This window comes from Abramis brama, assembly GCF_963993115.1.
Source record: "Abramis brama genome assembly, chromosome: 2".
Lineage (NCBI taxonomy): Eukaryota > Metazoa > Chordata > Actinopteri > Cypriniformes > Leuciscidae > Abramis > Abramis brama.
Genome location: NC_139964.1, coordinates 28,687,736 through 28,712,463, shown reverse-complemented (window position 1 = coordinate 28,712,463; position 24,728 = coordinate 28,687,736). Strand labels below are relative to the sequence as shown.

The following is a 24,728-nucleotide window of genomic DNA, read 5'->3' as shown; positions in this document are numbered from 1 at the left end:
AGCAATGCCATTGAAGAACCATTTTTGGTTTCTAAAAAGAACCTTTTCGTGAAAAGTTCTTAAAAGAACCATTTTTTTCTTAGTTTGAAGAACATTTGAAAAATCTAAAGAACCTTTTGTGCATTTGAAGAGTTCCATGAATGGGACCACAGATGCCATATAAGAACCTTTATTTTTAAGAGTGAACATTTCCGTGCCTAAATCATTCAATTTGTGCTACCATCATGCTACTTTTTCATCATTGCAATTTTAACCGGTGGATGATAAAATGGATAAAACCATCACACAGATTTAAAATAAATGGATGAACCCAAGCCGTGTCTATGTACTAGAATATAGTTTTTTTTGGCTTGGGCCAGTAAACAGCCATCTAGAATTCAACCAGACGACTGGCAACTTCCCACAATGCCCTAGTATAGCCATTGGCAAGTTTTGCATGTGTAAGCACACTCACATTTTCTTCAGAACATTTATTTATTTAGCCTTTTTGTAGCTTATGCTTTTCTTTTGTACTACATTTACTCGCTGTCTCTGTTGCTGTAGGTTTCAGACTGAGAAAGCAGAGCATAGATGAGGTAGTAATATCTATCTGGCTCTGGTTGTGTCTTTAGTGCTCTCTAAAGAGCTCCAGCTGTTTCAGATCTTATTCCCACTTACTAGTTTTATAAGCTCTAGGAAGATTTTTTTGAGTGGACGATGATGACGATGATGATGTGGTTATCATGTGAAGACCTGCAATATATGTTTTTTTTCTTCTTTTTTTCCCTATAGCAGGAAGAGTAAAACGCAAGCAAAGAACTGTTATAAAACTTGAGGTTTTGAGAAGAAGGCTAAAACAGACGCAAATATAGTGCCAGTAAACACATACAACTCTTCCTCTCTCTCCAGTCTCTCTCCCACTTATAAACACACACACATACACATTCTTACCCCAGCTGCAGCACACACACACACATTCCCTAACCCTGGATTAAGCTTACTATAATGGGAAAGCCCTCAGTGCATGCAGTGTTACCCTCTCATTACCACTGCACCTGTCCTGAACTGACAGAACTAATGCTGGACGGCACTTAATGAGAGAAAGCGGCTGACAGATGAGACAAATACTGACACAGAGACAGAAAGAGAGAGAGAGTTCACTGTCAGAAAATGAAATAGAATCCATTTCTGAACTTGTAATGTCATGCAGCAATCAAAGTTTCAGTTTTGATACTCTATCAGTCGAAAGTTTAAGGTCTGTAAGATTTGTTTTATGTTTTTGAAGTACATATACAACTTTGAAAAACAGTAATATTGTGAAATATAACTGTTTTCTGTTTGAATTTTAAAATGTTTTTCTGTGATGTGAAAGCTGAACTTTCAGCATCATCACTCCAGTCTTCAGTGTCACATGATCCTTCAGAAATCCTTCTGATTAAATTACAATTTTCTAATTTTCCTAGATACACAAAACGTATCAGCCAGCACAACTAATCAGCCATTTTGAGATCATTATAGTTCCAAAATCTACTGACAGCCTTATCAATAAAAAAAAGTTTTCAAAATTTTCTAGTAAATATTGTATTTATTCCATTTCAACAATTTAGTGTCTTATTGAGTTTTTAAATAATGTTATTTATATATTGATTATTAGATCTCTCTTTAGATATTGGCACAATTTATTGGAAACCCTCATATCTACCAACCACTAATTATTAATAATTCATTCTTAAGTGATTTAGTCAAAACTCTTTAACCTGTCTCTCTTTCTATCACATACTTGTATACACACTCCCACATCAGCTCTATTGTCTCTTTAACAAATGGTTTCATCACAGGCATTGTAGCTCATTGTGCACGTGTGAGCATGTCAAGCTCATGCGGCGAGTGGCCATTCACTGTCACCTTTGCCATTGTAATGTAATTACATCCAGTCATCACAGAGCGTGCGTGTGTGACCGGTGAGTTCATTTTGGGTTTTGTGTTTGTGTTGTCGATCTAGCTCTTGCATGGCTACTCGTTTTCTCTAGTCATCCAGAAAAGTAGTGGACTAGTCAGCGAGCCAATGTTTATCTTATGTAAATGTGCTGCCGTGCTGCTGGAGAGTGTGTCTGAGCAGCTGAGATGTGAAAATAAAATCTTATGGTCTGTTCCATTTGTCCTTGGAAGTGGGAAAGTCCTAGTTCCCAGTAGGAATGTTTAACTGGAACCCCTCAAGTCGAAGCAGCTCTGTTTTGTCAGCTACAGCTGTTAAATTACAGTGTTTTTACAGTGTGTATATACTGTATATATATATATATATATATATATATATATATATATACATACATACATACATACATACATACAGTACATACATTCCTGCTGCTGTTGACTGGTGTTGTTATACACACACACTGTCAATGTCAATATATATACAATAAAATGTCAGTATACAATATATAATTATTATATATAATTGTCAATATATATACAATGTCGATATATACACACACAGTCAGGGATTGGCATTAACTTTTTTGCTCACCAGCCACTGTGGTTAGTGGTTTTCCAAACTTACTAGCCACTCAGAATTTTCACTGGCCACAATTTTGACATCATAATTTGGCAGCAGGAATTTTAGGCTGCTGTCACTTTAAGACCTAACGCACACATCCATCATACTGTTACACATGCGTTTTCTTTGTCAACTGTTTACATTCACTTAAAACATAACTAACTGTGTTTACGTGAACACTCGCCAAGACCGGCATTTTGACATTATTTTGTGCGTATTTTACTGTTTAAGCGAAATAAGCAGTGAAAAAAAAGTACTCAATTTAGTACCGAGAGGCGGCTTTATGTGTTTTCTTTGGGTGTGAGCATAAAATCTGCGGGAATGAGTACATTTATACACAACACACGCACGCTGAAATTCAAGCCCTGTGTGTCCTGATATATATATCTCATGACAACTCTCTGAAGATTTTCAGGATGTAACGGATATGACAATGTTAATGTGTTTGGTCTTGGTGGAATATATGCACAAATAGCATATATAAAATTACCTATATAATGTCACTTACTAAAAGATTAGATATTTCATCTGTTTATTTGCATGTCGTGACCACTTAATGACATCAGAGAACTGTGAACATTCCTATTTAGTTATTAAAGTATTCATTTAAAATCTCAGGTAAATACTTTTAGTAAATATTTTACGTCCAACGGATTTCAGGCTGACAAAAAAGTTTGGGAATCCCTGCCTTAAAATGGATGTACATGAGAGAGAAAAGTGAGTGTGTGTGTGTTTACACTCGAGCTGTTAGTGGAGTGTTTGTGGGTGCAAAATTACTGTAAACACCCTTGAAAATGAAATTGCCCTGTAGCATGTGTTAATGAAGAAGTGCTCGAGGAGTGTGTAATAGTGACATAACCATACAGGCTGGTGAGGAAGGTTTTCATCCTCTGGGAATACAGTGAGGCATGAAGATATCTCATAGAAAGACGTGAGACAGAGAGCTAGATTGATAGAATAATTAAAAAATGAGCGATAGAAGTTTAGAAAATTTGTGTAAATGCACAGGGGAAAAAAAAGACATATGACATGACCAGTGTGTGCGGGGCAAGACAGAGACAGAGTTAAGGAGCAAGATGGAAAGAGAGATAGAGTGGCAGAGAGACGGGAGGTGGTGGGTGCCTGATTAGCATAAAGGGTAGGGCACGATGCCCAGTTTGGGAGAAGGGTTGGCACCTCGCCTCGCGGAGTGGCGGAGGTAAAAGAAAAGAATGAGAATAAAAGCGAGGGTGGAGGGGTGCGTGTTGGAGAGCTCGGAACATCTCTAGTTTAAACCTGGCACTTGGCACTGGAGCTGCTGAAATATCAACCATAATTACACTGCAGTTATTTACAGGTTGTGATAGATGCATATGCGGTAACTGAACTTCCTCATGACTAGGAAGTACCAGGGTGATTCTAGGATTTCAGTTTTCTGTCGTTTGCAAACCAGACAGCGATAAATGATAAAGCTCTTCCATGTAAATAAGAGTTTTTGAATGTTCTGCTGTGGGCAGCTGACTGTGATAGAGCGTTTTGTTTAATGCACTTCAGCGTCGCGTCGCCCACAGACGAATCTCATTTACATTGATACATTTGGATTTTGGGTTGCATTTTATGTTGATTATTTACAGTTTGCGTGAGAACCTTGCTCTTTCCGAAGCCATGGTTCTCCACCACCACCATGCACGATACTTCATTTCATGAGCTTTACAGTTTTTTAATGACTGTATTCAGAGTGAAATAAGACTGATGTAGCGTCTTCTGCTAGAATTAGAGATCAACTCATCCATGTCAGGAAACTGACTTTTTTTTTTTTTTTTTACTGTTTACATAGCCTAGGGCTATGCAGAAACACACATTTCTGTGCTATCTTCAGGTAGTAGCAACATTTATGTGTGATTTAAAACAATATTGCTTACATCTTTCATTGCAGACTTTTGGGGAGTTTTAATAATCACCTATGGCACTTTCCATGAATAGGGAAACAATATGGCCTGAAACTCCATGTTTCCTTGAAAATATTGTTTGTTTGAATTTTTTTTACGATTAAATAAAAAATAAAATAAAAAAATACACCAGAATTAGTTAGTATCAAAGCTGCAAATTAAGCCGAAATTATATAGTTAAAACTCAATTGATGATGTCAAAGTGATGACATTGTTGTGCAGTTTTAATAGTTAAGAGTTGTGAAAGTCATAGAGCTCTGTGATGGGACAGGATAATCAGCACTCAGAGGTGGACAGCCTGTGAATATTTTGAATGCATTAGATGTGTGCCTTTAATGCACAAAAAATCACCTCAGTGTTCATCTAATGGTTCTTTTTAAACTTTTTTAATAAATTGTACTTTTACACACTCTCCCTGTCCCTAAATGAAAACTCTGCATTTTAATATTGACGAAGAGACACTTGGCTCAAAATGTCACCTAGGGTGAGAACATTTTGAAGCTGTGGTGTCCCAACTTTTCCTCCTTTTTTTTACATTTTAATATTAAAAATTAAATTATTTGATTTCTTTGAGTTATTTACCTTTGAGGACGTCCACTATGATGTACTCTCTCTCTCTCTCTCTCTCTCTCTCTCTCTCTCTCTCTCTCTCTCTCTCTCTCTCTCTCTCTCTCTCTCTCTCTCTCCACACACACACACACACACACACTCGGGGAGAGTTCACTGCGCTCCGCTCACAGCAGGCTGTTGTCAATATTTCGGTCCGTCGGAGCGGTTGTATTTAGTCTCTGCGTAAGCGGCAATGCTGTGCTGTCACGCCGAGCTCGTCTCGGCATTTTTTCCAGTTTACACTTCAGTCTCCCGAGTCCCGGCTGATCTCACCGGCCGCCGTAGAGACACAAGCCTGATCTACCGACACATTTAATAGTCTCTAAATAGAAATCAGACTGTTATTCTTACAGCTATTATTAATGTGCATGTAGCCGATCTAATTGACAGAATGACATGGAAGAACAAATGGTAAAACTGTAGGATATCCAAATAGTTTCTAAATGAATAGGCTAATTATATTAATAATAGCCTATGAAATTCATTGTGCGGCTTTGCAAGGAAATATTTGCTGTGTGTAAAACGTGCAGGTTACTTTTTAGACTGCCAACATTTTGTTTTGACATCCATTTGGGTGGTTCTGCTAATCTTAGGAACCTCAAACGGTGCCTTAAAATAATAATAATAATAATAATAATAATAATAATATAGGCTATATATATATATATATATATATATATATATATATATATATATATATATATATATATATATATATATATAAGGCACCGTTTGAGGTTCCTAAGATTAGCAGAACCACCCAAATGGATGTAGGCTATATGGGCCTATTTTTTATTTTTTTTACAAAATGCGTCTCAATAGCTTTTTTGTAGCCTATGCATTAAGAATATTTACCCGCGGAACTGAACTCACTTAAATTACTCCCAGATTTTCAAACGTCTTGGAAACGAATCAGTTTATAAAAAATTAATGAATTGCACACAAAGTACTGCTACACAGCTCTCCAAAAACACCTCTATTAGTGAACGGATTTCTGTTTGTATAGGCCGAAGTAAAAAATATTTTCAGTTAGGCTGTTTGATCCTCAGGTTACTGGTTTCGAAAAGTTAGGCTACGAGCTGCTTGCTTTATTTGCATAGCCTTTTCTTATGTAGGCTTGATGAAGAAATATTTAATTCTTTTTTTTTTTTTAATTTGAAGGAATATTTTAGTGTTAAACTATTTTAGTTTGTTTTTAAATTTGTTAAAATATGTTTGAATATGTAAGATATGCTAGTCATCCACCGTGGCATCATTTTAAAAGGTGTTTATTTAAAAATATGAATTAGTCTAATAGTAGCTAGGCTATATCGAGATATTTTACGAATGGTTTAAAATATATCGGTATAAAAAAGCAGATAATTATTTATTTAGGCAATTTATTTTTTAACGCAGTGTATCTCTTAATTGCTAACCAATTTGGCAGCGCACTGAAAGTTAAATAAATATGCTTATTGAAATCGGTGTGTGGATAAGATCAATTTTGTATTTAGCTGTTCTCATGGGATAGGAAAGGAGGCCTACATATTGTATTTACATAAAAAAAATCAGTTGACCAATTGATACGATTTTCAGCTGGATCACAATTCACGGATATATTTTGTAGGCCTGTTTTCTTTGTTGGTGTATTCGATTTCGTTTTTTTATTTTTTTTATTCTTGTGCGTTAAGAATGGTATTATGGTGGTGTTCTGCTAGTTGTTTTTTTATATATACGAATATAAAATCTCTGGTTTTGACCTTTTAGGGAAGTGCTCTTTTCTCCTTCTAACATACTCCCTAAACTCCTGGTAATAAAAGTTTTATTATATTTTTGGGGGGAAATATATAGGCTATAGCCTATATTTTTTCAAACTACTTTAGGCTACCTATATTTCATGTCAGATCCCTCAGGTCTCGCGCATCAGCCGCGCGAGTGTCTTCTTCTCCGCTCCATCCGCAGCCTTTTTTTCTGTCTCGCGCCAATATGATGGAGCTCGAGCTCCCGCCAACGCGATAAAAAAAAAAAAAAAAAAACGTTAGCGGTTTACAGCTACGTTGTCATAGTAGGCCTTTAAAGAAATCAAATACAGTTGAAGAAATGGAAAAGAATAAAATACATTAATCTTAAAAGAACAGACTGACGAACAAAGGTATGGTACTGACTCTATACAAGGACAACCATTTTATGTCGTTATTGGCCTTGAATTTCGTCCAGAATTTAATTCCTTTCGGTGTTATGTTTGAAAATAAAAAAAAGGTAGGCTACTTTTGAATCATAAGTTCATAACTAAGCCTTTCTATGTAGGCTAATAAGTCAGTGAGGTGTGCCAAACTTAGACCCTTACAAAAAAAAATTGAGTGTTATTGTATGTTGGCTACACTAAAAGGTCAATCATACAAACTAAAACCTTTAAAAATGCTAATGGACATTTGATGAGCCCACAGTTACAAAAAGCCCAAAACGTCAGTCATTTGGACTGAAGTAGAAATTAGATTTAAATAAAATTCATAAATGTGCTAGGCACTTCACTTTGACAGGCTTTGTGTATAGGCTACTTCATGTGTGGTGTAATATAGAGTAACAGGCAATTTCAGCACAGATTCTGTAAATAGTGTGTGTGTGTGTGTGTGTGTGTGTGTGAGAGAGTTTGCTGGCGAGTTTTCTTTTCACAATCTCAGCCTTTTTCTCTCTTTCTCTATAAGAAGTAGGCCTTGCTATACAGACAAAAACACACAAGCAGTACGCAGCAGAGCGAGACAGCCTTTCGTAGAAATCTTGCTTTTTTTGTCTTCCTCTCTTTCTCAAACTTTTTTTTATCTTCCTCTAGCGCTCTTCTTTTTTCTTGGGTAAAAACAAAGGGCGCTGTTTAGAGAGGAGAGTGTCATACAAAGATAAGATAGGCTGTGGTATAAAAGAGTTTGAATAATGTCATTTGGGCAATAAACAAATCCAGCAAGCTTGCTGGGGAACATGAGCAAACTCCGTTTTATATGCCGTTTATGGCTTGCATACTAATTTAAACACATGATAACAACACAAAGTTCATGCTGTCGAGTTTGCAACATCCAAAATGATGACAGATTTAATGCGATCGTTCAACCAATAATTCAATCAAGAACAATGAACTTGTTACTGACACCTTTTCCCCCTAGGCTGTTTAATGCAGACACTTTTCAAACTCTTTGTTGGAGACATGGAAATTATTTAATGGAAATAAACGTGTCAGACACAAACAATCCATGTTGTCTGTCAAACTAAATCAGATACGTACTGCAACAACATGCAGAATGATTGATTCCGGTTTTGCCTATAAAATGTATGCAAAACAAAATACCTAGACACCTTGTTCTGTACACAGTCAACTGATATGAATTGTGTATAACTTTCCTTTAATTTGGATTTGAATTATGCAACGCTGCGGCTTCTTCACCCGGTGGTCTCGGGTAGGCCTGATGGTCGCCCTAAGGTGTCGCGTAGCCATGAAAGACTGGCATATGTTGCATAAACTCATTGTAGGGATTAAACCAGATTAAATCACTTGATATATGAATCTGCCCAAGATAGCGATTTCCATGGATCATAACGGATCATTGGGAACAGGGATTGACCAACCACTGAATTCCTTTAATATGTTGTATACTGTATTAATAGTTTAATGCAGGATTTAATCACTGAATGTTTGGTGTGCTAGTATGGCTCAGGGCTATAGTGTAGAGTTTCAGGCCGGATGATGTTGTGACTGATGCAGTGTTGCCATTATGTCTGGTGTTCGTTGATCATCGTGCATGTGTTTTGCAAACTTATTTGGTTTTCAGTGATGTAGTGAAGATTGTTGTTGCAAATCTTGCTGATTTAAATATGCAAATGTGGTAAATTTAGCTGGCTACCTTATATGAGGATGTTGAAATTGAGAGATTGATTTGCAGCAGTCTTGGACGCATGAGTTAGAATGGGTTGAAAATAATAAGATAATGTATGTCGCTGTTTTCCTGCAAAAGATGTTTATGGAATTATAAACAAACACTTTGTACTTTGTTCAATATATATATATTATAATATAAATGCAAAATAATAGCCATGTATGTGTGTGTGTGTGTATATATATATACTTTAATGAAATAAAATGTTTGTGGTTGGACTCATAGAAATTCTGTAAGTTAATTGTTGAGTGCTGCTATGGTGTTGCTGTCTTGCAAGCAGAATGTGTCAACTCTTTGGATTATGCATTATAAGGAAATTTGGGATTTATTATTTTCTGTCGAGAAATACATAATGATATATTTTTATAGTAAAATCTTTAAAATAGGAAATACCAGTGGTGATTAAAAAAAAAAAAAAAAACGTAATAAACGTCTCTGTTTATTGTGTCAATGTTTGCATCTGATGCTGACGTCTTCAGAAGAAGTTTAAAGAGAGAGAGTGTTGTTCTGCAGGGGACTGTGTCTGTCTTTGCTCTTTGTGTGGCGAGTCTAAAGGCAGCTGCTGGTCTGTAGCGTCTGCTGGGAGTTCTGGCCCACTCGTTCACACGCCGCTCAATGGAGGGAGGGGACGGGGCAAACGGGGACACTGCTGTGCGCTCGCTCACTCGCTCGATGGAGGAGATGGCAAGTGTATTGGTGAAAGTGGCAAAAGTGCATGTGTGCATCTGAGTGCAATTCTTGAGGACAAGAGGGGGAAAATGGAGGTAAATTGGGGTGGGAATGGAATACGGGCGGCGCCGCTGATTGGCACATGTAAAATTAATGTGCTCTGGACTTTGCAGTTGCACAAGATAGGAACTTGTTAATTTGGCAAAGTAAGGAGCCAACCCAATGACCGAACCCTATCCCCCAAACCCCCCCCCCCCTCGCTCTCGCTCCGTCTCTTTCACCCTCCCTCCGTCCCTGCCTCCCTCCCATTCAGCCCTTCAAGCGTGCGTATTGGCTGAGCGATCGGGCACCCGGTGCCAAATAGGTGGGCTCAGCTTCGCGCTGGCACACTCTGAGGCAATGGATAGGAAACGAGCATGGAGAGGAAGAGAGAGATAGAGTTGGAGAGGAAAAAGGGGAAAAAAAGAAGCTTCTATCGGGTTTGCCAGCGGTCGTACGCGCTCTTCCAACATTGATTCGGTTCTCTCGTTTTTTTTTTTTTCGCTCTCCATTCGCTCCTCTCTACCCCCCTCTCTGTCTCTCTCTCTTTCTCTCTCTCTCTGTCTATCTCCCATTCTCTGTCTATCTCTCGCTCTCTGTGAGTCGAATGCAGAGCACGCATATCTGAACAAACACCACTTACTGCTTTGCCAAACATTTTTTCTCTTTGTTGCGGTATTTGTGTATTTATTTGTGTATGTTTTTTCTCTAACAGTGAGTACAATACTTTTTGATTACGAGCAGTTTCGTTGTCCGCCTTCCTGTTTTCATATGTAATTTGTATGTTTTATTTTCTGTTTTGGTGACTGGCAAAATCCCCATTTTAATTTTTTATTTTTTTTGCTAACTTTTTTCCCCCCTTTCATTCCCCCCTCTCTGTTTCGTGTATTAAATATTTCTCTCTTGCATTTCTTGTTTTTCTATCTCCCGAGCTATGCCACTGTTTGGCTCCTCCAAGATTTTCTGAATTTTTCTTCTTAACCGACTGGACATTTTTATAAAAATTTTCCTTTTTGAAATCTTTGAAATTCTTTACCTTTATAATTTTGTGCAACAACAACAACAACAAAAAAATATATCTACTAATAATCGGGGCATGTAATGTCGAGTTGAGTGCCAAGAAGACATTTGACTTGTTTTTCCACTCCATATCGGCTGGCAGAGTTTATGATGAAAGTGCAGAATGGTAACTATTTTATTTTGCTGTTTTGCTGCATGTCTTGTGTGTTTTGTCTGTGGCGTTCTGTGTCCGTGTGGCGGTGTAGTTTGGATCAGGACGCGCGGTCGCAGGGGTTGGTTGTGCGGTTTGGCACAGGCGACAGTGAGCAGCTGTTGCGGACTCTTTACGCCTGTCCCTCAAAAACATCATTGTCTGTTTTGAACTGAGAAAAGGATCTCTTGAAAGCCAACAATGTCAGTGTAAAAAAAGAGAAATGCAGATTAGAAGGAAAAAAAGTGATTTTTTTTTAAATGGAATGTCTACAGTTTTATTACATACCTTGTTAGGAATTCTTGTTAAATCTAAATCAGCATTGCAGTATTTGTGTTTATGTGATGCTTATGACGGATGTTTGTGTGTGTGTGTGTGCGTGTGTGTGTATGTGTGTGTGTTTGTGTGTTTGTAATCCTCACAAACACGCACTCATACGTTTCCCGTACCTTCCTTTGGCAGAGCGTCGCTGAGCCAAACCTGCTCTCGTTCGGCTCATGCTCCGTAATTCTAACGTCTTCTCACCTTCCCTCCTCTCCTCTCCCCTGCTTCCCGTCTCTCCCTCCCTCTCTCCATCCCTCCAGGATGAATTCCATCCCTTCATCGAGGCTCTCCTCCCGCACGTGCGGGCTTTCTCCTACACCTGGTTCAACCTGCAGGCCCGCAAGCGCAAGTACTTCAAAAAGCACGAGAAGCGCATGTCCAAGGACGAGGAGCGCGCCGTCAAAGACGAACTCCTGGGCGAGAAGCCCGAGATCAAGCAGAAGTGGGCGTCGCGGCTGCTGGCCAAATTGCGCAAGGACATCCGGCCGGAGTTTCGCGAGGACTTCGTGCTCACCATCACGGGGAAGAAGCAGCCGTGCTGCGTGCTGTCCAACCCCGACCAGAAGGGCAAGATCCGGCGCATCGATTGCCTGCGGCAAGCCGACAAGGTCTGGCGCCTGGACCTGGTGATGGTGATCCTGTTCAAGGGGAGCCCGCTGGAGAGCACGGACGGAGAGAGGCTGGTCAAGTCCCCGCAGTGCTCAAACCACACCCTGTGTGTGCAGCCGCACCACATCGGGGTGTCCGTCAAGGAGCTGGACCTGTACCTGGCCTACTTCATCCACATGCCAGGTCAGTGGGTTACGTTGTCTTTCTCTGTCCTACAGCTACTGATACTTGAACGTGTTTATTTAAGAGGGGTCAGAATGCAGGGTAAGGTGACACCACCCATAATCGTCATCACATCCAGCACACGTATAAACACTTGCTTTGAGCAGCTGTGTTCTGCAGCCAGGGACGAAATTACACTTCAGACCCTGGGTTCCCACGGTCATGGAAAAATCTGGGAGCAGTTGCAGACATGGAAAAACTCATTTGAAAAATAATGCAAATCTCTCTGGTTATGCTCTGTATGGAAATCCCATCAAACTGCATTTAAATCTCAGACTGCTTTTTAGAGACATTTGTACACTAATAAGGTTGTTTAAAATGATTATTATTTTTACACTTTCAGAAATGTAAAAAAAATTACAAATACAAATTAAGTGCTCATTCATGGGAACCCTGCTGAAATATGAATAACTAGTCTAGAATAAATGGAATGCGTTTCTGCCATTTCTTATTTAATTTTTTATGTTTTATTGTTTATAATATTTTGATTTCTTTTGTTTTGTGATGGTGCTTAAAATATAAGGTGTATTGGTTGTATTTACAAGAAAACACAAAGCGCCTGGCCTTTTCAGTTCTTCAGTGCCATCCGGTTTTCTCATTGGCAGTGTGTTTTAGAGCTGTATCATTTTAGAGAGTGTGTGTGTGTGTGTGTGTGTGTGTATTCATGGATAAGTTACTAGCACAGTCTCATACACTCATTGCCAAACACTGTTTCTGACACGGCTAACACTCTTTCTGACGCACACAAGATTGGCCAAACACGCTCAGGCCAAACGGCTCCATAATTCTGTGATTACGAAGCTGAAATTGCTTTCTTGCCTTCTTTCTTTTTTGATAATTCATTTTAATGTTAAAGTACAGCAAACGAACCACAGTTTTGTAACAAAATTTCAAAGACCTGGCCTCTTTTCAGTTAAAACCATTACAACAGCAAATTAACAAAATATCAGCAGCAGAATTGTAAAGCTTTCAGTCTCTCGTTCAGCGTACGCACTGGTTCTCTCTGTGCCCAGCAGGGTTGGCCATCGCGCTGCCCGTTCAGAATGTTTGCTTCTGTACTGCGCTCTTATCTTATCAGGCTAATTCCAGTGTGCACTGGTGCTTTTATCAGGCTCCAAATAGCCCCGGCGGAGACTGGCACCCTGCAGGGCAGCCGTGCCGAATCCCGGGGCCCGTGGCATCCCGTGCCAGAGCTCAGGGGGCCTTTCTCAAGATGCACACATGCGCTGCTCTGGTGGAGGGCGTTTTATAGTTATCATATTTATTTTATTCTTGATTTAAATTGTGCATTCGATACTAAAACCACAATTTGAAACCTAATTTGAAATAGCCTGGCGGTTGAAATCAGGTATTTGTTGTGCGTGCCAAACAAAATCTGCATTCTTTTTATTGAATGCTATGGTTCAGCTGTGTATTTAATTTGTTTGTGTTGCTTTGTGTTTATTTTGTCCTTGTGATGGTTTATTCGCAGCACAAACTGTTTGTTTATCATTATTAAATGTGGCCTTCATTGTCACACACTCAAATCGAGGATTCCTCTTTTGTGTCCATAAGAAAGCAAGGAAAGAACAAGAGAAAGGACAGCTTCGGGAGTCGCTACAGTAATTGCTCTAGTTGGCACTATTGCAATGCCTTTGGTGCGGGAGGATGTGTGTGTGTGTGCGTATGCATGTATGTGTGTGTGCATGACTATGAGTGTGTATGAACTCTGGACAGTTTTTTTTTCAGTCTCTCTTTTTCAACTCTCTCTCTTGCCATTTTAAAACCGTTCACTTGAAAAGTTTTTGTTCAATACTTCACTAACATTTTTTCCCCTTGTTATTATAGTGATAGGTTGCTGAGAGTTAGACTTTTTATTTGTTATTAATCACTTACGTCTGCATATTATTAGACCGCTACCCTGTGCTTAACAGGTTTTTGGGATCTTACTCGAAAATGTTCCATACTTCACTAAATTTAGGCTTTTTTTGTCTTAGAATGAAGTGCGAAATGAATAGTTTATTTAAGACCCTAAGTAATAATCCAGGTGTATTGGAGGTAAATGTGTTTTAAATGTGTTTCCATTAAGATTGGTGATTATGGGGAAAGTCATCCTAATGGAGGGAAGTGGCTTTTGGCTAAAGAGAATATTAATTTTATATGCAGGGTTGTATCGTTAGTGCTGCTAATATATCGTTATTATGAGAATATCATTTAAACTTTTCCCTGCTTCAGCACGCCACACAGGAAATTTGATATTTAACCATTAAAGAGGTGTGAACAATGTGCTTTATGCCATTTCATGTGTTTAACTGCTGCTCTTTAAATGGCTGTTACATTTAGGAGAATTTCTTTCAAGAAAATCTGTGTTTGCTAGACTAGAACATTTGTTTTCTGCATTATTTATTCTACTACATATATATACTGTATAATGATTTTTGTATTGTTTTAATAACTTATTACACATTTTTGTTGTTTTCTGTAAATAATGCTTTTTTTTTTAGTAATAATGACTATTTCCTAATTATGTTTCACTATGAAAAAAGATAGTTTTTCTTTGGTTTGAAGGCGCTTTCTGAAACGAACACATGCGTAAGAGCCTGCAGTGGTGATTTCTCTCTGTCTGGATGCGGCATTGTGGGAGTGTTTTGTTTGGAAATGAAATGTTTGGAATAGCTGTTAAACAGATTATTTCAGCAGTCGTCATTCACTTCGAGCCCAGTGTACATAACGCGTCTCTCTTTCTTTCATCACTCGTTCTGCTTCCAAGTGCCTCCTCTGTCTTTCTTTGTCTCCGTCAATCTTCCTGTCTTCCTGGCTCCTTCTGAAAGTCTGATAGACTGTTGAAATGGAAGGAAAATCCACCTCCTTGGGTCATAGGTCAGATTGCACTGGTCAGAGAGATTTTCATGTGTAGAGAATCTCCAAACATAATTTTCCGTCATCCTGCATTTCTCCTATATTTAGGACCTCACTCGGCTCTGACTCACCTGGGCTTCTTTGGTTGCTTTAATATGTCACCGCAGTGCTATTAAGCTTCTGGGATTTCTGGACTATTTTTGTGATTTTTTATTTTTTTTAAGTCTTCATGCTTGATTCATTCCAGTGGATTTGTTCAAGGAAGACGTGAAGTATAACTTTCTCAGCTCCTTACACACCGGAGACATTTATGGGCTTTTTAAGAGCACAAAGGAAGGATTGTAAAAGTGAAACACATTAACAAACAAACCAGTGTCAGCTCTACTGAATGAGCACCTGCTTTTAAACTCTACAGGAGGGACAGACAGAGAAAGAAAAGTAAAAAAAACTGAAGCTGAAGCTGAGAGTAAAACAAAAAGAGGCAAATGTTTTCTCTTCTCAGTTGCTGGTCTTTCTTTAGTTTTTTTTTTGTATTCGTGTCAAGCATGAAATTTGTCTACAATAGCACTGAGCAATACATTTACAAATAATAAATCTGAGATTCTTTTAGTGATGATATTATAAACCACTGAATATCAATCCTTCCTTATTCTACAAATATGAAGGATCTAGAGATTTTTTTTAATAGTGTCTCCAATTTATTTATTTATTTTTTATTTTATTTTTTTTACTTATTTATGCAGTCCTTGCATGCATTTTTTTATGCATTAAAATATTCTAATAAAAATTATGAAGGTAAATAATACTGTTTAACACAATATATATATTGCTGCGTATAAAAGATTTTTTCAAGTAGTATTTTTAGAGCAAACTATATATATATATATATATATATATATATATATATATATATATATATATATATATATATACACACACTGTATATATTACTCTGAATATCTATATATGTACATGTATGTGTGCGTACATATATAATTTGCTCTGAAAAACTGTTGAAAATGTTTTGGAAATATTTAATTAAAAAAATGTTGTCAGATATGCTGAAAGATGATCAGAATGCTGAAAGATTTTAAACAAAAAAAGTAAAAACGTGTTTACGTGTATCTGGAGAGTGAGAGAGAGAGAGAGAGAGAGAGAGAGAGAGTAATGTGGCCCACTCACAACGACTCTGGTTACGAGTCAGAGAACACAATGCCGAGCTCAGTAACAGCACAGGCCTACTCATTACACACACACACACACACACACACACACACACACACACACACACACACACACACGAACGACGCAACGGCCATGGAAAGCTGAGCCATAACTCAAATCTATAGGAGTAGAAGTTCTGCATTAGTGCTGTTAGATTGAATTCTCATGGAGCTCATTAGATAAAACCTCTTTAGAAAGAGGAGAAAGGGATGATCAAGATTGCCGAGGGGCGAGAGAGAGGGAGACGGAGAAAAGGCGAGGGAACGGGGGCAGCCTCGTCTGCCATTTTTTGGCACCCTGTACGGTGAGCTCTATGTAGAAGGTGCCAGAACCTCATCGCTGCCAACCTCTCTCCCTCTGATCCTTTCTTCCTCTCCCTCTCCCTCTCTTTTCACCCATTCTCTGTGTCTCTCTCGGGGGGCTCAACCCCAGCGTCGCCCCCGTCGTCTTGATATGTCCTCCTATTTTCAACTCAACAGTTACGTCAATTATTTTTATATACAATTAGATTTGTGTTTTGCATATTTGTATGGACATGTGCGGGGAGGTGGCACTTGTTTGCTTTCTTTTCTTTCTTTTTTTCTTGATCGACTTTGTAGGACATCGAAGACAGTTTTCAGACATCTCATGAATAGGAATTGAAATCTGGATTCGGATTTCACTTAGAAATTCTGGCTCCTAAACGATTCCTTTACATATTCTTTTAGTACTTTTGAAGAAAGCCCTCTTTCAATAAAAAAAAAAGATTGAATAATTATTAGTTTAAACAAAAAACATTATAACAGGTTCAGTGCAAGACTGAAGGTAACTTGCCGTTCAGTGAGTGAGTCATTTAATTCACTCTGAAAGGAGTCACTGAATCAAACTGATAACCATGGGTTTGTGAGTATTTTTTACACATTCATTAAAGGTGCACTTAGTAATTCTGTGCTTTTGTTGCAACGTTGTTGATGCAGCGTCATGCAAAAGATTTCAGCTGATTACATTATTTTACCTGATTCCATTAAATCATATTTGACTGATTTCAAAAAGCTTTGAAATCACTAATCACAGTAGTAGTTAGCCATGAATAATTTGTTTCATGAATAAAAGTGTCCGGTTACCGAGATAAAACATGATTTTAAAATGTCAGCCGCCATGCCATATTTAACAATCCTCCATGTTATATAAAATGCTTTCATTTGGCCACTGTCTATGACTGAAGTGCAAACGAACATTTAGTACTGTTTTTTAAATATATTTTTTTAGTAAAACTGTTTAAAAAATGACTGGGTGCACCTTTCAATAGAATCGGCTGTTGTAAATCGAATTTCACCGGTGATGCTTTATGTTTGTTCATTTCTCAAGAAAAAAAAAGAAAAAAACAGCACAGGTCTTTCAGAACAATCTGAGCCGTTTCTCAAAGGTCAGTTTCTGTCGGTCTCTCATGGGCTTCGCAGTTCCAGACTCTTCCTCTGCCAGCAGATGCACGAAGGGCACAAAACTCAGCGGCTTGTCTTCCTCAGTGAAAGCCCGAGCCGTCATAAACAAATTTTGCCGGTGTTACTTACCGCATGTGAAAGAGAGAAGGTGTTGTGTTTTTTTGGAGCTCCTAGTAAGGGAAAACGTTTGACAGGCACAACAGAAACACAGCGAATCAATTCTGGCATGCGTTTGTGTGTAAGGGAATAGGCCTGGAAAGCAGTTTGGACACAGATCTAGGCCGCCCGTCTCGGTGAGCGGGAAAGAACGCAGAGAACAAGGGATGAAACCGGAGAGAAAACGGCAAGGAACAGGGGGATGGGATAACAAGGGAAAGAAAAGCTGGTGTGTGTGTGCGCGTTTCATAATAAGAGTGTGAAAAATAGGCCTATAAATGAGAGTGTGTAAAGCTTCATGGCTCTCAGCTCCAGAAAGCCCCATTCATCAGACGGGAGCATCTTCCCGCTCTTAAAACAATGAAAGGCAACCCCCCCGTTCTCTCCAAGCAGAGGAGAGTCTGTCGTTTGTTTACAGAGATAACAGGATAAACGAGAGAAAGAGAGAGTGTGAGAAATAAAGTGTGTGTGTTTTTGTGTGCCGAGACAGAGGGCCCCTGTATGCCACCGGATGAAGTGATGGTGGGATAGCGCATGATTAGTATGTTAATAGGCAAATATAAAGTGTTTGTGTGTCTGTGTGTGTTTGCATTAGATCACTATGGGCCTTATACATATGCATCAACATACAGAAGCGTTTTTGTTTGTGCACATGGGTGTGTTGAGCTGTGTGTGTGTGTGCTGAATTGTGAGTTCACATAGAAGAATCGGTGTGTATTTGCATACGTACATGTTTCGGCATACATAGAGCGCATATATATGTGTGTGTGAGTGTGTTCAGGACTTTGGCACCTGTTGGTCTCTGCGGGGTTCAGATTTCTGATTTTGGTTTCCTCCTTTTGCTACTTTCATCTATTAAAAACTCCATAAAAACAAGACATTTTCTGTCTACTTTGTTCAAAAAGGCTTTAGTTACGTCACAGCCTTTAAATGTGATTTTGACACTTGCTGATTGGTTGTCGGGGGAGGGGCATTCTCATTCTAGAGAGCATTTGATTGGACAATGCAGTGCAGGATATTCATCAATGGTTTATTTTCTGGTTTATTTACATAAGAGAAAAGATATTTGTTGCAAATTGTTATATCTGCTAAATTTTTTTTTGTTAAAAATTGTGTCAACTATTAACATGCACAATGTGTAATGATATTCCTCAAACATTCTGGTTAAGGTTTATTTTATTCTATTCAGTCTTTAAATTTCGATCTATTAAAAACTGTTTTCCAGTGCAGCTTTAACCCCCCTAACCCCAAGTATTAAACTTTTGCTATTTTTGCTTTATTGTAGGGATGCACTGATATGAAAATTATACATAAATAATACATTATTTATTGGCTTTAATATATTGGCCAAATTTTCCGGGCCGATAACGACAACTCTAAAAATGAACATATGTCGGCCGATACCGATATGGTGGCTGATATATCGTGCATCCCTACTTTATTGATATATGATATGATGTGATATAATACTTTATTCGCATGACAGTATCTACTGTATGTTTACAACAATCAAAATCCAATAAACATCGACATACACTTTTATTGTCACTTTTGATCAATTTAATGCAGCCTTGCTGAATAAAAGTTTCTTTAAAAAAAAAAAAATCTTACTGATTTTCACCATAAAGTCTGTAACAGAGTTTTCTAACACACACAAAAAAAATCTGTGGTGACAGCAGTCCCACACAAACACATGCTCCGCCTCCACAGTCCATTGGCAGTGATGGGATTGGCTCTGATTAAGGCTGGTGTCATGGCAACCAAAAAACCCAACATACCTTGTTGTCTGGGCTCCATTCAGGGGTTCTGTAAGGCCAACGGCAGTTCACATGGAATCAGTGGCCGAATGTTGGGATAGACATCATTTGTCTCATATGGGTTTTTAAGGGTAATATCTTAAGTACCACATCAGTCAGAAGGAGAGGGAGAGAGAAATATACATCTACAAATATAGAGAGGAAGGATTTGAGCGTCACACATATTTATGTAGCATGGCTAGTTGCCCAGAGCTGCCTCCTACACGTGAGAAAGAAAAGAGAGCGCGTCCATAATAAACGACTGTACAGTTCTCTATTTTGAACCGCACCATTCGTCTCGCATGAATATTCAGCTGCATGCATATGATTTGCAATCTTTCTGTCACATTAAAAACCCTGCGGCTATGAAGGAAATATCCATCTGTAGGCCACGTTCAGCCTCAGAGCCAAACTAATACCACCTTACGCTATTCACACCAGCTCTCAGGAACATTTATTTATTCACTTTTGCAACATGTCTCACAGGCACTGGGATGTTTACACTCGTGGACACACACACACACACACACGCACGCACGCACACATTGTGCAAACAAAGATAGTGGTTTTGCATGACAGAGTTCAAGGTTTTTATTTGGTTTTCTGTAACTGCAAACAAATTTGAATATCTGCTCTATCCGTTGAAAGCCAAATATTCACGCTGACCAGAAACCTCTCAAATGATTTGTTCAATTTTACAGTTGTATTATCTGCGCACAATTGTGTGTATGTACAGTAAGTGAGAGAGACTACAGTAATATTTATACAGTGATATTTATTTTGCATAAAACAGTGTTATGTGTCTGTATACATTTAGAAAGATTTGGGTGGTCCCTAAAATGGTGATTTCAGGTATTACTACCCTTGTGGAGACGTTTAGTGTAGGCAAAAAACACACACACACACACACACACACACACACACACACACACACACACACACACACACACACACACACACAAAGCCTGTAACAGTGAATGCATGCAGGCGATCTGGTCAGGAAATTTAGCATTACAGTATAAGCATTTGGCTTTAAATGATGCTGAGCAATGTTTAAGCAAGCCACACACACACACACACACACACACACACACACACACACACACACACACACACACACAGAATATTTCACATCTGGCAGGGGGCATGTGTTAGTCTTATTTGCAGAATTCACTGAAATGTTCTGGCTGGCTCTTTATGCTAGCATGTCGCAGGCCTCTCTTCTGCATGTGTGTTTAGGAAGAACAGAAGATTAATGGTTCACATTTTATTATACTTATATGTTTCACTCTCTGGCCTGTAGCTCATATGGCAATATGACTAAAACAATTATATCTTTACAGTAAAAATCGTGAAAAATCATTTCAATTTTCCAACTGTTTTCTATTTGAATATATTTTAAAATGTAATTTATTCCTGTGATGCAAAGCTGAATTTTCAGTATCATTACTCCAGATATACTTTTTTTTACTGTCACTTTTGATCAATTTAATGTGCCCTTGCTGAATAAAAGTATTGATTTCTTAAAAAAAAAAAAAAAAAAAAACTTTCTGACCCCAAACTTTTGAATGCTAATTTATATTCTTTATGTATTTTTTTAAAAAAAAGGTTAGGGACAAAGACAAAAGAAGTATTTTAGACAGCTAAGTAAACGTGTGTGTGTGTGTGTGTGTGTGTGTGTGTGTGTGTGTGTGTGTGTTTAATCCCAAATTTCACCTTTTGATTCAAAAGATCCATTCCAAGACCAAAGGTGAAATAAATTGATTAAAGTAAGTGAAAGTGTTTAGACACATACAGACAAGTACAAGAGTGATATCTGGATCATGTGCTTACATGCTTTGTGTGTCTGTGTTTTTGACTTCTTGTGTGTGTATGTATGTGTCTGTGAGTGTATTTGTGTCTGTACTGATTAGGATTAACTGCCTTTTTATCTCCAGCCCTCGTAATCTCTCTCTGTCACCTTCTCTCTAGAGTTTTTTGTCTCTTTGACACACACTCACACAGGTGTGTGTGCAGCGTTTGATGTGTGTGATGTTGCCCAAAGGCTTTCTGTGTAAATAGACTTGGGTCATTTAAGGTTGCCATAGTTTATGAGGAGGGTGTGACTTTATTTTGCAAGCTAATAGTGAACTTGTGAGCATGAAACAAAACAAATAAAATATGCAAAATCATTTTAATGGATGTTTAATATATTGTATTGAATTGTTAAAAAAAAAAAAACATTGTCAAAACATGTCCATTCCTCCTAGTTTATCTTTAATTATCAACGTTTAAGTGCTTGTTTAGTAAGAGAGTTTTAGAAGCACCAGGACACTGCAAGTTATAGTACATTATGCTGTGCTGAGTGGAGAATTCTGTCGTGTGAAATCTAGTATGGTTCTAGAATACTGTCATAAATGTTCTAGAACATTAGTTACTGTTCTAGCATATTCATTTGAGGGTTCTAGAACATTATTATGAGATCTATAGCATGTTTCTTTGAGTGTTCTAGAACATCGGAAGGTATAGCACATTACTCTGAGGGCTCTTTGAGGTTTCTAGAACATTAAACCAAGGATTCTAGAACATTGAGAGCTGTACAATAGAATGCAACATTGCTCTGAGGCTTCTAGAACATTACTCTGAGAGTTCTAGCTGTGAGTGTTCTAGAACATTATTATGAGAGCCTTAGCATGTTACTTTGTCAGTTCTATAACACGGAGTGCTATACAGTATCACATAACATTGCTAGTTCTAGATCATTATTTTGTGAGTTCTAGAACATTACTCTAAGATACCTACAGTAGCACATTATTCTCAGAGTACTACAACATGGTTCTGGTAGTTCTACATTACTCCATGGGTTCTGAGGGTTCTAGATCATTATTTTGTGAGTTCTAGAACATTCCTCTAAGATACTTAGCACATTATTCTGAGTTCTAGAACATGGTTCTGGGAGTTCTACATTACTCCATGGGTTCTAGAACACTTTAGAATATGATTGTGAGTTCTAGAGTCAAGTTGATTGTAGTATTCTCGGATGGGCTGAGTGTGAGCATTCACTGTGTATGTACTGTAAATGCAGATGTCACCAGAACATGCTGTGTGTATGTGTGTGTGTGTGTGTGTGTGTGTGTGTGTGCACATGATAACCTCAGTATTCTTTAGTAACTATCAGAGCTCAGCAGAGGTGATGGACTTTAATCCAGTGTTTGATCACACACACAGATCTGAGTGAGGAATTCTGAGAGCAGAACACACACACACACACACACACACACACAATCCCTCTGAATATTTACAAGTCATGGCTTGACATGGAAGGAAGTCAGACAGAGAAAGAGAGAATTGGAAGATTGAAGGCAACGGTGAGAGAAATCAGAGACCGAATTAAGGGTTAATGTGACGAACACTAGTGTCAAAGGAAAGCGCTGTGTGTGTGTGTGTGTGTGTGTGTGTGTGTGTGTGTGTGTGTGTGTGTGGGTTTTCTAAGGTCACAGTGCAGAATATCACACTGGAATGTGGAATGCTGAAACACTGCCAACACAAGCACATCAACTACACACACACTGTTCTCTCTCTCCACTCCCCCTCTCTTGACTCAGTCATTTGTGTTATGAAAAGTGCTTTAGTATGTGCATTATGTCCAGTCTGAGAGCTCTGTATACGTTATACATTAGACACAGTGTATCATACACACATACTGGATCAAACCGTGTGTCAGCCACATGCTCACATTGCGAGAGCCCAGGACTGCTCTTCATTTACAATATTTCTCTCTCGGCTGTTTGTTTACTTTGCAGGTAAATCAGATGGCGTGCACACACACACACACACACACACACACACACACATTTGTTTGATGTTCTCCAAGAGCTCTGGAGACTCGCTGTATTTTTTTTTTCTTCTTCCCAATGGCACAAGCACAAAATTTTGTGGTATAAAAACAGCAGAGAGCGCCTTTAAAAAATAAGGAGAAATGAAGGAAACGGTAAAAAAGTGGCGTCTCCTGCCAAGAAAATGTTCCATGCGCCCTTAATGTTATAGCCAAGGAGGAATACAAGTCAGAAGGCACATTTGCAATCGATTTAGTATTCACAGAGCGAGCTGTGAAGCAGAGCGTCTCTGGACAGGTAGGAAAGCTACAAAGGATTAAAGAGAGTCCAAAACTTTGGTGTTTTAAAACAATTTGCTAATACTAAAGTGTGTGTAAGAGTCTTATCTATATTTAGTCTGTATGTCCTTTTTGAGCACTGTATACACGTACACCAGTGCCACAGTTAAACACTGTTAAACACGGTAACAATTTATTAGTTACATGTTACATGTTCTTACCATAGTAATAACAGTAAATTATGCATAATTACATGCAACCCTAAACCAAACCCTAATCCTACACTAACCCTATAGTAAGTAGATGTAGTTAATTATGATTACTCTGCACTTTAGTGTATAATTACACTGTAACACGGACACCTTAAAGCGTAACCAAAATATATCTATCTGTCTATCTTATCTTCTATATTGTAAAATCAGAGATGTCTTTGATAAATAGAACATTCAAAAGCAATATTTATTTTATATAGATTTCTTTTAATATAAATGTCTTTGTCACTTTTGATAAATTTAATACATCCTTGCTGTATTAGCATTACTGAAAAAAAAAAAAAAATCTGGCTGACCCAAACCATTTGACCGTTAGTGTGTTTGTAAAGTAAGCACAGTTAATTTTTCTTACACTGGCTCACACTTCTTCAAGCATATAACTTCAGGCTGCTGGTATCCGCATGTGTAAGTAATGTGCGGTGGTGACGTGTTCTCTCTGTAAGTTCAGTGTGATGAAGATTTTCCATACAGGAGCGTCAGATAGCTCCACATCTGAGAAAACGATTCTTTCCGTGTGCTTTCTCTCTCTTACACTCGCTGTCTTCATGTTTCCGTACCTGTGTGCGCGCATATGTGTGTGTGTTCGCTGTAGGCGGTTCTTAACCAGCAGGGGACCGCTGGCACCACAGGGGCTCCTTGTTTGGTCTAAGATTGATTCTTACAGTTCGTATATATATATATATATGTCTATGTGAGAGTGTGTGTGTGTGTGTGAGAGTATGCTACTGCTGCAGAGGATAGTGATTGTGCTTTGGCCTTCCCAGATGAGAGTAATGTATTCCTGCTCAGAAGCTTTGCAGGGTCCAATCAAATCATCGGAGGGGGAGACATCTGAGAGTAAAATATAGCGAAGGAAAACCTACAGCCGGTTTATTTCTAT

At 38.4% G+C, this 24,728-nt stretch overlaps 1 protein-coding gene across 17 annotated transcripts in view; it reads left to right on the top strand.

Moving 5' to 3' along the window:
• Nucleotides 1–24,728, top strand: part of nfixa (nuclear factor I/Xa) — a 94,255-nt gene that overhangs the window by 30,537 nt on the left and 38,990 nt on the right. For 15 of the 17 annotated variants that reach the window (XM_084103306.1, XM_084103311.1, XM_084103305.1 and 12 more), the window contains one exon: nucleotides 11,478–12,009. In XM_084103306.1, coding sequence (XP_083959432.1) covers nucleotides 11,478–12,009 — 532 coding nt within the window. Of the gene's footprint in view, nucleotides 1–10,030; nucleotides 10,870–11,477; nucleotides 12,010–24,728 lie in introns of those variants that run through there. The other 2 variants (XM_084103309.1, XM_084103308.1) reach the window with 1 other exon arrangement.